At 41.2% G+C, this 13,972-nt stretch overlaps 1 protein-coding gene across 3 annotated transcripts in view; it reads right to left on the minus strand.

Moving 5' to 3' along the window:
• Positions 1–2,409: 2,409 nt before the first annotated feature.
• MAP3K7CL (MAP3K7 C-terminal like) overlaps positions 2,410–13,972 on the minus strand; it is a 45,924-nt gene continuing 34,361 nt past the window's right edge. For all 3 annotated transcript variants that reach the window (XM_060403853.1, XM_012186712.4, XM_012186695.3), the window contains one exon: positions 2,410–3,546. In XM_060403853.1, coding sequence (XP_060259836.1) covers positions 3,366–3,546 — 181 coding nt within the window. In that variant the 3' untranslated portion in view covers positions 2,410–3,365. The remainder of the gene's footprint in view (positions 3,547–13,972) is intronic.

Below are 13,972 nucleotides of genomic sequence, written 5' to 3' on the forward strand. Positions count from 1 at the left end.
AGGTATGGGCTTCTCTTGAGGTGGCTTCTCTTATTGCGGAGCACAGGGTCCAGAGTGTGTGGGCTCCATAGTGTTGGCTCACAGGCTGTAGGACTCACACAGGCTCAGTAGTTACGATGCACTGGCCTTGTTGCCCTGTGGCATGTGCTATCTTTCCAGACCAGGAATCAGACCTGTGTCCCCTGCACTGGCCAGCAGATTCTTAACCACTGGATCACCAGAGAAATCTTGTTTCCACATTTTTAAATAATAAAATCTGCTTAAAACTCACACTCCTATAATGAATCACTGTGTTGTATACCTGAAACTAATATCACACTGTTAAAAATCAACTATACTTCAATTTAAAAAATATTAAAACACATACATGCAAACCTAGAGTGATGCTGGCTTTTGAGTCATGAATAGATATCTTTGGGGAATATAATAAAATTTCAGGCTGAGACTGATATGAAAACTATTTAGATATGCAGAGATATGAAAACTATTTACTTAGTGTCTCCTTAACATAATAACAAGCGTGTTCAAGTATTTTGATCTTGTAAGATTATTTTCATTCTAGTAGAGTGGAGAGATTTTGGAACTTTATTTCCCTGCTCCCCCGGGCCATTTTCTATAAGGTGCCATGACTGCTTGAATTCTGTAAATATGTGTAACCTTCTTCAGGTGGGCAGTGAACAAAAACTAATCCTTGTATATAAAGATCAGTAACTTACCATTGATCCATTCATTAACCTTACAAACATATAAATTTAGTGAACAAATCCTCCTCTATATTAGTATTTATGTCTTGAGGTTACTGAAAAAAGAAGATTCTAACAGGATAATAAGGTCTGTCTAGTCAAGGCTATGGTGTTTCCAGTAGTCATGTATGGATGTGAGAGTTGGACTGTGAAGAAGGCTGAGTGCTGAAGAACTGATGCTTTTGAACTGTGGAGTTGGAGAAGACTCTTGAGAGTCCTTTGGACTGCAAGGAGATCCAACCAGTCCATTCTGAAGGAGATCAGCCCTGGGATTTCTTTGGAAGGAATGATGCTAAAGCTGAAACTCCAGTACTTTGGCCACCTCATGCAAAGAGTTGACTCATTGGAAAAGACTCTGATTCTGGGAGGGATTGGGGGCAGGAGAAGAAGGGGACAACAGAGGATGAGATGGCTGGATAGCATCACTGACTCGTTGGACGTGAATCTGAGTGAACTCCTGGAGTTGGTGATGGACAGGGAGGCCTGGCGTGCTACAATTCATGGGGTCGCAAAGAGTCGGACACGACTGAGCGACTGAACTGAACTGACCTGAACAGAATAATAGGGACTTTCACCTTTGGTTAAATGTTTGTTTTGTTGCTATTGTTTTGTTTTGCTTTTGCTATCTTTGGCGTTTTATTTTTGCTGTTGTTTTAATTGGGGTATAGCTCCCTTACAATGTGGGTTTCTGCTGTACAATGAAGCAGATCAGCCATATGTATACATACATCCCCTCCTTCTTGGACCTCCCTCCCACCCTCCCCTCATCCCGCCCACCTAGGTCATCACAGAGCCCCAAGCTGAGCACTCTGCACTCTACAAAGCAGCCTAAGGGTGAATAGGCTTGCATAACATTTCAAATTTGAGATCCGTCAAAAATCTTCATCTTACAAATGAGAAGGCTGAGGGTGAGGATGCTAAGGACCTGATGAAAACGCAGCACAGGACAAGAAACCCATGGCCCTGCATCATGTTTCCCCTTGGCATTTGCCCGACTGTCCAGTGATTAGTCCAAGGTACATTGACCTCACCACCATTGGCACATTGAAAGTGAAAGTAGCTCAGTCGTGTCTGACTCTTTGCAACCCCATGGACTATACAGTCCATGGAATTCTCCAGGCCAGAATACTGGCGTGGGTAGCCTTTCTCTTCTCCAGGGGATCTTCCCAACCCAGGGATCGAACCCAGGTCTCCCACATTGCAGGCGGATTCTTTACCACTTAAGCCATAAAGGAAGCCTGGGCTAAACAAATCTTCGTTGTTGTGATGTCCTGTGCATGGCTGGACGTCCAGCAGCATCCCTGGCTTCTCCTCTCTAAATGCAAGTAGCACTCCGCATTCTAGTCATGACAACCAGAATTTGCCAAATGTCCCTTGAGGGCATCAACCCCAGTTAATAACAACCGGTCTACCCCAGGCCATCTTAGTGCTTTAATCAGCTATTCTGTTTTATGTTTTCTGGGCAAATACTTTAAGACATTAATGCATCATTGCAGAATAGAGGTCTAAATTATTTATATGAGAAACCGCAATCTTACCAAGAAAAGAGACTTCACTGCTTTTTTGGCACTTGCAAATACAACTAACAGCAAATTCTGACTAGGGTTAGCTTATGCCAACTTTTAGCATAAATTAAGGTTAAAAAAGGAACAAAATACAGACTGGAGAATTTTGATCCATGTTTAATGAAAAAGAAGTTACAAGAATAGAAATGGACATAAAAGAAAGAGATCAGTTTGGGGAAATATTGTGATAGATAGAACAGGGGAAGATCATATTAATCCTGAATTTACTCATATATTCTTATTAGTCACCATTGACCCAAAACATCTCCTTAAACAAAACAGAGGGGTAGTTAGAATTTTACTGATGTTTACATGGGAACTCACCAAAGTAATGTCCAAACAATACCTTTCGTTTCCCCCAGAACACACACAAGCAAAGGCAGAAATGTTTACCAAGAAGTAACATGGCATGAAGAAAATACACCTTTATCGGTTTTTTATTACAACAGCAAGTTAGCACTGCAAATGTGCACCGACACAAACATGCTTGCTGCTAATATTTTCATGAGAAAGCTTTTATGATATGCAACCATGTATTCTTAGGGCAATCAATCACTGAGGGATTAAACCTAACTGGTGAACATAAATATATGCAGTGAAGTTTCTGACAGTTCACTTTGGAGCACAGTTGAAATATTAAAGACATTAAATTTAAAAATACGCTGATGTGAAACTGCAGTGAGCATCTTACTAGTTTGTTTCATGGCTGAATTCTGCTTGTGATTCTTAGTAGAAACAGTCAATGTTCTCTATCATTTTCTACCCGGATATATACAGTATGATCATACCTTGCTAAATAAGGGGAAAAAAATGTTTTGAAACGAATTATGATCTCTAAAAACATCTGGTAAAGGTTTGCTCTCATTATCTTATTTAAAAGAAAATAGCCCTTCTGTCCAACTAGACTGGCAAGCATGCAATCATTAGTGTAGACCTTGGCCGTGTGTGTAATAAGGAGAAGCAACAGATTTTACTCGCTACCCCTTTAAAATAAAAAATCTTTTGGCCAGCGCACAGCAGTCACCAGCCTCTTATGCTCACATTGAATCATGTCAAGTTAGGACGAGCCCTGTCTCTTCTGATACTGGATTCTCAGTTTCTCCAGTTGTTCTACGCACTGGGACTGGGCCAGCTTCAGTGTCCGATTCTCCTCCGTCAGTGCCTCGAATTCCCGGGCCAGCTGAGCAGCATCCAGCTTCTCCTTTTCTGCCTGATCCAGCTTCGCAATGAGCTCCTTTCTGAAGATGCACGGGGCAGGTGAGGCACAAGCACAAACCGTAATGAAAGAAATTAAATTACACAGCAACAGCATACTGGAAGCCGAATATGTCATTCCGCTCTGCTAAATAGGACCCATCTCTGCTTCTCCAGTGACTTACTGTCATTTTTCCAGCTTCACAAATGTTAGCTCCCTTTATTTTATCCCAGCACCTCTATTAGGTATATCCAAAATACTCAAAATACACTTTCAAATAGCTCAATAAGTCCCTCGACAGTCAGAAAAGTAATCCTTTAAAGAGATCAACTAACTGTAAATGTTACCACTATTTTGGAGAAAAAAGCAGAAAAATTTGTTTACAACTCAAGATGCTACTGTCTTAAGGGTAGGGGGACTCTAGTTTGTCCCTCATCTATTAATAAGTTTTGTCTTCCAAGTTCAGATATTACTTCTTTTGTTTTCTGAGTTTAACAAACCTTGACTAAGTTTCTTCGAACTAAGAAATTCCAGCTGCTTTCTGCAGGTTTTATTTTATTTTATTTATGTCTTTCTCTAGTCCTTATGTATATCTTGTCACTTTAACTACAAAATGATGTATCTACGTTTGGTAGGAGTCTGACTGGAGAATTCAGGAAGCAGGCTAGGGTTATTGGAGGGAGCCTGTAGTGATAACGCCTTAAACAAAATCAGTTTTCAATAAATATTTGTAAGTAATTCATTGATGTAAATACACATAGTAAGGAGTTAAAGATGTGTAGTCCATGTTTAGATTTAATAAATTGGGGGTGGGGGGCTATAGCCTGCCAGGCTCCTCCCTCCATGGGATTTCCTAGGTAAGAATCCTGGAGTGGATTGCCATTTCCTACTGCAGGGGATCTTCCCAATCCAGAGACTGAGCCCGAATATGTTGCATCTCCAGCATTGGCAGGTGGATTCTTTACCACTAGCGCCACCTAGGAAACCATTAATAAACATGACAACCCAAAACAGGCCCACTCCCCTTATATGTGTCAGTGAATCCTAAACTAGGGAGAAGGCATTTTCCTGCCTGGAAAACCCCATGGACGGAGGAGCCTGGTGGGCTGCAGTCCATGCGGTCGCTAAGTCGGACATGACTGAGCGACTTCGCTTTCACCTTTCACTTTCATGCACTGGAGAAGGAAATGGCAACCCACTCCAGTGTTCTTGCCTGGAGAATCCCAGGGATGGGGGAGCCTGGTGGGCTGCCATCTATGGGGTTGAACAGAGTTGGACATGACTGAAGTGACTTAGCAATCCTAAACTAGATTTAACTGAATTCTCCTTTACCTCCATATAAGGGTATGTCATATTTCTTCCTCCTCTGTAGGAAAAAGTGCAGAGACCTGTTAGACGACTTGAACCAAGTGATCAAACTTGACATTTCTAGTAACGAGATCAGTAGATATTGCATGCACCACAAAAGACCCTACATCTTTTCTGTGGTATGTGCATGCTCTGCTGAGTCGCTTCAGTCGTGGCTGACTCTTTGTGACTCTATGGACTGCAGCTGTGCAGGCTCCTCTGTCCATGGGCTTCTCCAAGCAAGAATACTGGAGTGGGTTATCATGCTCCTCCAGGGGATCTTCCCCACCCAGGGACTGAACCCACGTCTCACGTCTCCTGCATTAGCAAGCAGATTCTTTACCACCAGCGCCACCTGGGTATTCCTTCCAAAAAACGCAAATACCAGACAACCTCAAATTGAGGGAAATGCTAAAAAAATAAAAAGCTAGCCCATGTTAAAAAACTAAAGAGAAATGACAACAAAATCAATATGCAATTCTGGACTGGGAAAAAAAAAAAGCTGTGAAGGACCTTATAGGGAAAGGGATGCAATTTGTTCTTGCTGTCGTTTAGTCGCTAACTCATGTCCAACTTTCTGTGACCCAAGGACTGTAGCCTGCCAGTCGTCTCTGTCCATGGGATTTCCCAGGCGAAAATACTAGAATGGGTAGCCATTTCCTTCTCCAGGGGATCTCCCAGACTCAAGAATCAAACCCGTGTCTCCTGCATTTGCAAATAGGTTCTTTACAGCTGAGCCACTAGGGGATGCAATTGAAATACAGGCTATGAATTAGATAACAGTACTGTGTCAATGCTAAATTTCTTAATTTTAATTATTGTACTGAGGTCAAGTGACAGAATGCCCTTGTCCTTAGAAAACATCACTGAAGTAGTTAGGACAATGGAGCATGATAGAGATATTGATATTGACATACACATATATATCTATATATATATGGGATTCCTTGGTGGCTCAGACGGAATGTTGGAGGCCCAGGTTTGATCCCCCGGGTCGGGAAGATCCCTGGGAGAAGGAAACAGCAACCCACTCCAGTACTCTTGCCTAGAAAATACCATGGATGGAGGAGCCTGGTGGGCTACAGTCCATGGGGTCGCAAAGAGTCGGACACAACTGAATGCAGGAAGAAAGTACCTTGTGTACCCAATTTGGTGACCACTGAGCAAAATCAGGTATTGGAAAGAAACAGCCCAACAGGGACAAAGGAAAGATAACCTGGAACACTGATATGCATACACACAAAGTTCCTTTGGGCTCTAATTGATCTTTGAATCTTCCATGGTGTTTAGAACACAAAGGCTCCCAAAGACAAACTAGAAGTTTGGGATTAACATATACACACTACCATATATAAAACAGATAAATAACAAGGACCTACAGCACAGGGCACCTTACTCAAATTTTATAATAACCTATAACGGAAAAGAACTTGAAAAAGAATTTATATGTGTATATATACATAACTTGGAGAAGGCAATGGCACCCCACTCCAGTCCTCTTGCCTGGAAAATCCCATAGATGGAGGAGCCTGGTAGGCTGCAGTCCATGGGGTCCCTAAGAGTCGGACACGACTGAGCGACTTCACTTTCACTTTTCACTTTCATGCATTGGAGAAGGAAATGGCAATCCACTCCAGTGTTCTTGCCTAGAGAATCCCAGGGATGGGGGAGCCTGGTGGGCTGCCGTCTCTGGGGTCACACAGAGTTGGACACGACTGAAGTGACTTAGCAATCCTAAACTAGATAATAATTTTGCTGTACACCTGAAACTAACCTAAGATTGTAAATTAACTATACTTAAATGGTTTAAAATGGTTTTTAAAAATGGTTTGAAAAAAGAATATAGGGAATTCCCCAGCAATCCAGTGATTAAGACTTCACATTTCCACTGTAGGAGGCATGGGTTTGATCCCTGATCGGATTCAGTGTGGCCAAAGGGGGGAAAAAATATACAGTCTGCAAAAAATACTTGTTGATTAAATATAATTGGAGAATAAGGTATCTCAGGGTCAACCCATGTTTTAAAGATAAATAGAAACTCAAAGTACTTAATCTAATTGGGAAAAGTCACACACCTATTAAGAAACAGCTGTGAATCGAACCTATTCTTCCGATTAAATGTTTAAGGTTCTTGCCTCTAAACTTAACTTAAGCAATAAACGTTAATAATTAAATGTTAGTTAAGTTTCTTATGGGCTTACCATTGGCTCAGCAGTAAAAAATCCACCTGCAATGCAGAAGATGTGGGTTTGATCCCTCGGTTGGGAAGATACCCTGAAGGAGGGCATGGCAACCCACTCCAGTATTTTTGCCTGGAGAATCCCATGAACAGAGGAGCCTCGCAGGCTACAGTCCATAGGGTCACAAAGAGTCAGACACAACCAAAGCAACTGAGCATGCACACACAGTTTCTTATGTAACGATCTTAAAGAAAGTGAAGTGAAGTAGCTCAGTCATGTCTGACTCTTTGCAACCCCATGGACTGTATCCTGTGGGCTCCCCCGTCCATGGGATTTTCCAGGCAAGAATACTGGAGCGGGTTCCCATTTTCTTCTCCAGGAAATCTTCCCAACCCAGGGATTGAACCCGGGTCTCCTGCATTGTAGGCAGATGCTTTACCATCAGGGAAGTCCTGAAGAAATTTCTTAAAGAAATTGATCAGTAAAACTTATGTAAGTAAAAAGAGACATGCCTCCAAATCCCTCACCCATCAGATCCTCTATTCCTGTTCTTTTCATCTCTTCAAATTAACTGTGTCACACAAACAGTGGCTACTGTCCAGGTTCCATATCTGATCTTATTTAAAACTCCTGAGGACATCCATTACCAGTTTTAACTGGTAGGGAAAATAAATCACAAAATCACAGATTTTACAACTAAAAGGAATGGTCATGATTGTCTAGTCCAATCTTCTTGTGTCAGAGAAAGTCAATAATAATTTATTCCTTACTGGAATCAAGAAGACTCGATTGATAGGTTTCTAAATTACTTTAATGTATTTTATAAGCAATTATACATCTATTTAATGAATACTGTCAAAACATCTGTTGCCTCCTGTCCAAGACCTAGTTATACAGACAAACTGATGCTCATCCATTGTGCTGTGCTGTGCTTAGTCACTCAGTTGTGTCTCGCTCTTTGCGACCCCATGGACTGTAGCCCACCAGGTTCCTCTGTCCATGGGGATTCTGCCGGCAAAAATACTGAAATGGGTTGCCATGCCTTCCTCCAGGGGATCTTCCCAAACCAGGGATCAGACCCAGGTCTCCCATTTACATAGACAAATTGATGTTCATCCATTAGCAATTCATAATTAAATCTTGGCACATCAAGCTACAAAGACAGTCTTCTAAATAGATGATCTGAAGAACAAGTCAATATGTATAATTGACTAAATAGGGTCTTGCTTTGATTTCTTATTTACCATTTCTATCATTCCCTTCAAAAGAGTTTGATAAAGGTGCAGAAGACAATCATTACAGGAATCTTATTTCTGATGTCAAGAACCTGTAACATAGTTTTCCACGTGATGTATCTCAACAGTGAAAAGGTCACAACCTTGGCTGCACCAGAGATCATCTGTTGTCCCCATCCTAAGCTGCATGCCTGGCAAAGGTTTGATCTGCTAAAACAAATAGGAAAAGAGGAAATCCTAGTGAATTGGTAGAAAGAACTTGAAGACTTTCTGCAAAGTAATTCCAAAATGAAGGACATTCTTTATGTTGTAGGAGGTTGGAAATAGATTCATCATTAGGGCAAATATTTCTCTGCTTCTGTGAAGACCACTACTATGGCTCTTTGAACTTTCAAAGCTGACTAAAGATTTTTACTTGGAAAAGAAAATCCTGGTAGGTTAGCCCCTAGGAGCTAAAGTATTCATTTAATACAATACTATCTCTATCATAGGGAGACGTTCAGTTTAAATGAAGATTTAGACTGCACGGTTCGTGATTCTCGGAAGATATGAGCACTGGTGTTGTTTAGTCTGTAAGTCCAGTTGGGTTCTTTTCAATCCCATGGACTGTAGCTCGCCAGGTGCCTCTGTCCATGGGACTTCCCAGGCAAGAACCCTGGAGTGGGTTGCCATTTCCTTCTCCAAGGGGGTCTTCCTGACCCAGGGATTGAGCCCCCATCTCCTGCATCTCCTGCGTTTGTAGGAGGATTCTTTAAAGGCCCAAATCATTATGACTGGGGCACCAACTGAAAGTGTAACCTCGTAGTCTGATGAAATCTGGGATACTGGGATTTCACATAAAGCTCAGTCCTAAAATGAAAGAATCTCCTTGACCACATCTCCGCCTCTTGGAGCAAAGTGAAGAGTCACGTCACTTCTTTGGCCCTTCGACTCAGTCACTCAACACATATTTGTTGAAATCCTATTACAAGCCAAGCCCTGGCCTCCAGTCTCGATTGGCTAGTTACCAGGAAGCATATCTCACCTGCTGGAAAATGAACGTGAATTCTATAACTTACCCCAAACCATCTTATCTATACTAGACATTTTAGGAAAGAGGGTCGAATTTCGTTCCCTCATTACTACATACCCTGCAAACACTTGTGGAGAAATATCCTCATTCACTGTTTCTTTATAACCCTGTAAACCTACTTTCTGAGGGCTGCGTAAATATTCCCAGAAAAATATGCTGGGAATGAAAAAAAGCGAGGTTTGGTTTTCAATGTTTGCTAACTGTGGTACTGTGGAAAGAAAACTTCCCTGAAGTCAAGCAAGTAAAACACGTAAAACTGAACTTCCACCATCTGGCCCTTCCCTGCCCCTCACCCTCTTTGTCCCCAATCTTTGAGAGTTTCCCCAGAACACAGGTTAAACACCTCTGAGTTCCAAAATGTAACACAGGAATGTCCCAAAGAAATAAACGTTTCTTGTGAAATAGAAAAACCTCTTGCTGCTGGAAATTTCAAAACAAATTAAATACCATAACTAAAAACAAATCAAAATAGGGCTGTTTCTAAACTGACTTTACAAATCTCTTTCACTCCATTTCCTCCATCCCAATATATTCCCCTCAGTGAGATACTGCTCCCTCAAGCATCATTTTAAATACTTTTAAAAGACGTGACGGGACTTCCTTGGTGATCCAGCAGTTAAGACACTGCATTTCCAATGCAAGGGATGTCAGTTTGATCCTTGGTTTGGGAACTAAGATCCCACATGCCATGCAGAGCAGCAAAAAAAAAAAAAAAAGACAAGAAATACAGATCAGATGTTAATTGTGGTATTCCCCCTATGAAAACCCTTTTCTAATGTTTTACCATTAAAATTATATATCCTTTTTTTTTCAACTCAATAATAAAAAGACAACTCAATTTAAAAATGGGCAAAGGATCCAAATAGACATTTCTCCAAGATGTCATAGAAATGTCACAAAGCACGTGAGAAGATGTTCAACATTTTCAGCTATCAAGGAAGTGTAAATCAAAACCACAAAGAAATATCATTTTATACCCACTAGCATGACTATAACCAAAAAGACATAATAAGTGTTGGCAAAGATGTGGAGAAATTGGATCATTCATACATTTCTAATGGGAATATAAAATGGTGCAGCCATTTCAGAAACAGTCTGGCCAGCCCCTCAGAAGGTTATGGGGCTTCCCTTGTGGCTCAGCTGGTAAAGAATCCTCCTGCAACGCGGAAGACCTGGATTCGATCCCAGGGTTGGGAAGATCCTCTGGGGAAGGGAAAGGCGACCCACTCCAGTATTCTGGCCTGGAGAATTCCACAGACTGTATACTCCATGGGGCCGCAAAGAGTCGGACACGACTAAGTGACTTTCACTTCAGAAGGTTACACATGGGACTATCACAGGACCCAGCAATTCTACTCCTAGTAAAAGCGAACTGAAAAGATACATCCCCACAAACACTTCCACATGAATGTTTGTAGCAGCATTATTCGTAATAGCCAAAAGTGCAAAGAATCCAAAGGTCCATCAACTGACAAATGGATAAATAAACGTGGTATAACCATACAGCAGAACATTATTTGACAATAAAAAGAAATGAAGCACAGTTGTATCTCATTTTATTGCACTTTGCTTTATTGTGCTTCACAGATACTGTATTTTGCTTTGCTTTTTTTTTAGCATTTGCTCATTTTGTGTCTCTGTATTACATTTTGGAAATTCTCAAAATATTTCAAGCTTTGCCATTATTACTGTATTTGTAATGGTAATGGTAACCTGTGATCCATGATCTTTGATGTTATTATGTAAAAAGACCACAATTTTCTGAAGGTTAGTATTTATTAGCAATGAAGTGTTTTTATATTAAGATATGTACTTTTTTGGGCTTCCCTGGTGGCTCAGCAGTAAAGACTCCACCTGCGGTGCAGAAGCTGCAAGAGATGCGAGTTCGGTATCTGGGTCAGGAAGATCCCCTGGAGAAGGGAAAGGCAACCCACTCTAGTATTCTTGCCTGGAGAATCCCACAGACAAAGGAGACTGGCAGGCTACAGTCCATAGCGTCACAAAGAGTCAGACACGACTGAAGCAACTTAGCGTGCACACGTGCACTTTTTAGACATAATGCTGCTACACATTTAATAGATCACATAGTATACTTAATAGATTAATAGTATAAACGTGAAAGTGAAGCGAAAGTGAAAGTTGCTCAGCCAAGTCTGACTCTTTGAGACCCCATGTACCAGGAGAAAGCAATGGCACCCCACTGCAGTACTTTTGCCTGGAAAATCCCATGGACGGAGGAGCCTGGTGGGCTGCAGTCCATGGGGTCGCTAGAGTCAGACATGACTGAGTGACTTCACTTTCACTTTTCACTTTCACACATGAGAGAAGGAAATGGCAACCCACTCCAGTGTTCTTGCCTGAGGAATCCCAGGGACGGGGGAGCCTGGTGGGCTGCCGTCTATGGGGTCACACAGAGTCGGACACGACTGAAGTGACTTAGCAGCAGCAGCAGCAGCAGCAGCAGTACTATATAGTCCATGGAATTCTCCAGGCAAGAACACTGGAGTGGGTAGCCTTTCCCTCCTCCAGGGGATCTTCCCAACCCAAGGATCGAACTCAGGTCTCCCGCATTGCAGGCAGGTTCTTTCATATTCACTGGGAAACCAAAGAATTTGTGTGACTCTCTGGTGCGATATTCTCCTTATTGCCCGTGGTCTAGAGCCAAACTTGCAACGCCTCCAAGGTCTGCCTGCACTGACACATGCCGCAACACAGATAAACTTCGAAAACAGTACACTAAGTGCGAGAGGCCAGTCACAAGAGACCACAAACCGCATAATTCCGCTTCTCTGAAATACCCAGAACAGGCAAACACACAGAGGCAGAAAGTAGCTGAGTAGCTGCCAGCGGCTGGCAGGAGGGAGAGGAATGGGGGCTGACTACTCAGTGCACCAGGTTTGTTTTGGGGGGTGATGGAAATGTTCTAAAATTGTGATGATGGTCGCACAACTCTGAGTCTACCAAAAACCCCTGAATTGTTTCTTTCGTTACATAACATTTTTCAACCCAAATTTTCTAAGAGTTTACCTCTTTTCCTGATATTCTAAGTCAATCTTCCCACCACCACCACCCCAGCCACACCCCACAGCATGTAGGATCTTAGTCCCCCAACCGGCGATCTAACCCTCACCATCCCCTTCCCACATTGAGTGGAAGCTCAGAGTCTTAACCACTGAACCACCAGGGAAGCCCCTCTAAGCCAAACTTTTAAACACTACAGCACCTAACACAATGTTTCATACATAGAGCAACAAGTGGTTTCTCCTCTGAATGAGATAAAATACAAAGCAAACTTTACTAATTATAACTTTAATTTTAGAACTAATTATAGTTTAACTATACCTTCTCTTTTTTTTTTCTTTTGCTGTGTCGCATGACTTGCAGAATCTTAATTTCTCGACAGGGATTGAACCCAGGCCCCTGAAGTGGAAGTGCAGAGTCCTAACCAATGGACTGACAAGGAATTCCCAAAAACACATTTTTAAGACATGCAAACAATTCAGCGATAAATTTCAAATGTCATAAAATATCTGTAGGAGATTTAGGTTGACATATACCCATTACTCGGAGACAGCAATGGCACCCCTCTCCAGTACCCCTGCCTGGAAAATCCCATGGATAGAGGAGCCTGGTGGGCTGCAGTCCATGGGGTCGCAAAGAGTCAGACTCAACTGGGCGACTTCACTTTCACTTTTCACTTTCATGCATTGGAGAAGGAAATGGCAACCCACTCCAGTGTTCTTGCCTGGAGAATCCCAGGGACAGGGGAGCCTGGTTGGCTGCCGTCTATGGGGTCGCACAGAGTCGGACACGACTGAAGCGACTTAGCAGCAGCAGCAGCAGCATACACATTACTATATGTAAAAATAGATAACTAATAAGGATCTACTCTATAGCACAGTATACTACTATACAGACTCCTCAATAAGTCTGTAATGACCTATATGGGAAAGAATCTAAAAAAGAGTGAATATATGTATGTGTGTATATGTATATATATACATATATATTTATATGTATGTATAACTGACTCACTTTGCTATTGTAAATCAACTATATCACAATAAAAATTTTTTAAAAAAATACTAAAATAGATAAAAATGGAATTCTAAAAAATGTTCAATTAACCCACAGGATGGCAAGGGAAAAAACCAAGAAAATGGCAAGAAAAAAAAAAAAAAGAGGAAACAAAAAGAAAACAATAACAAAATAACCAACTCAAGTTTATAGCCCAACAACAACAACAAAATCTCATTTCTATGAGTTTACATTACATACACAAAATTTATATGCATTCTATAAAAATGCTCATATTTATTGAAAAAAGTATGTATATATTTTATGTTACTATATTTGTACTTATATAAATATATTTATTCACATACAAAAGAGTTAGAAAAAATAGGCAAAAATGATAGTAGGAGTTTTGTAAAGATGTCAGACTTATTGGTACATTTTTAAAGCTTTCAGTAAAATTGTCTTTTTTTTCCAACTGAGAAGAGAAAATTTTCCAATGAAAGTAAGAAGCAGCTGTTTGTATATCACTAATCAATAAACCAGAAAATATTCTTTAAATTAAATTCACCTTATTGTGAGTTTGTAATCTTAGAAAATGTTTGATTCTCTTTATCCACC

This window comes from Ovis aries, chromosome 1 (genome assembly GCF_016772045.2).
Source record: "Ovis aries strain OAR_USU_Benz2616 breed Rambouillet chromosome 1, ARS-UI_Ramb_v3.0, whole genome shotgun sequence".
Lineage (NCBI taxonomy): Eukaryota > Metazoa > Chordata > Mammalia > Artiodactyla > Bovidae > Ovis > Ovis aries.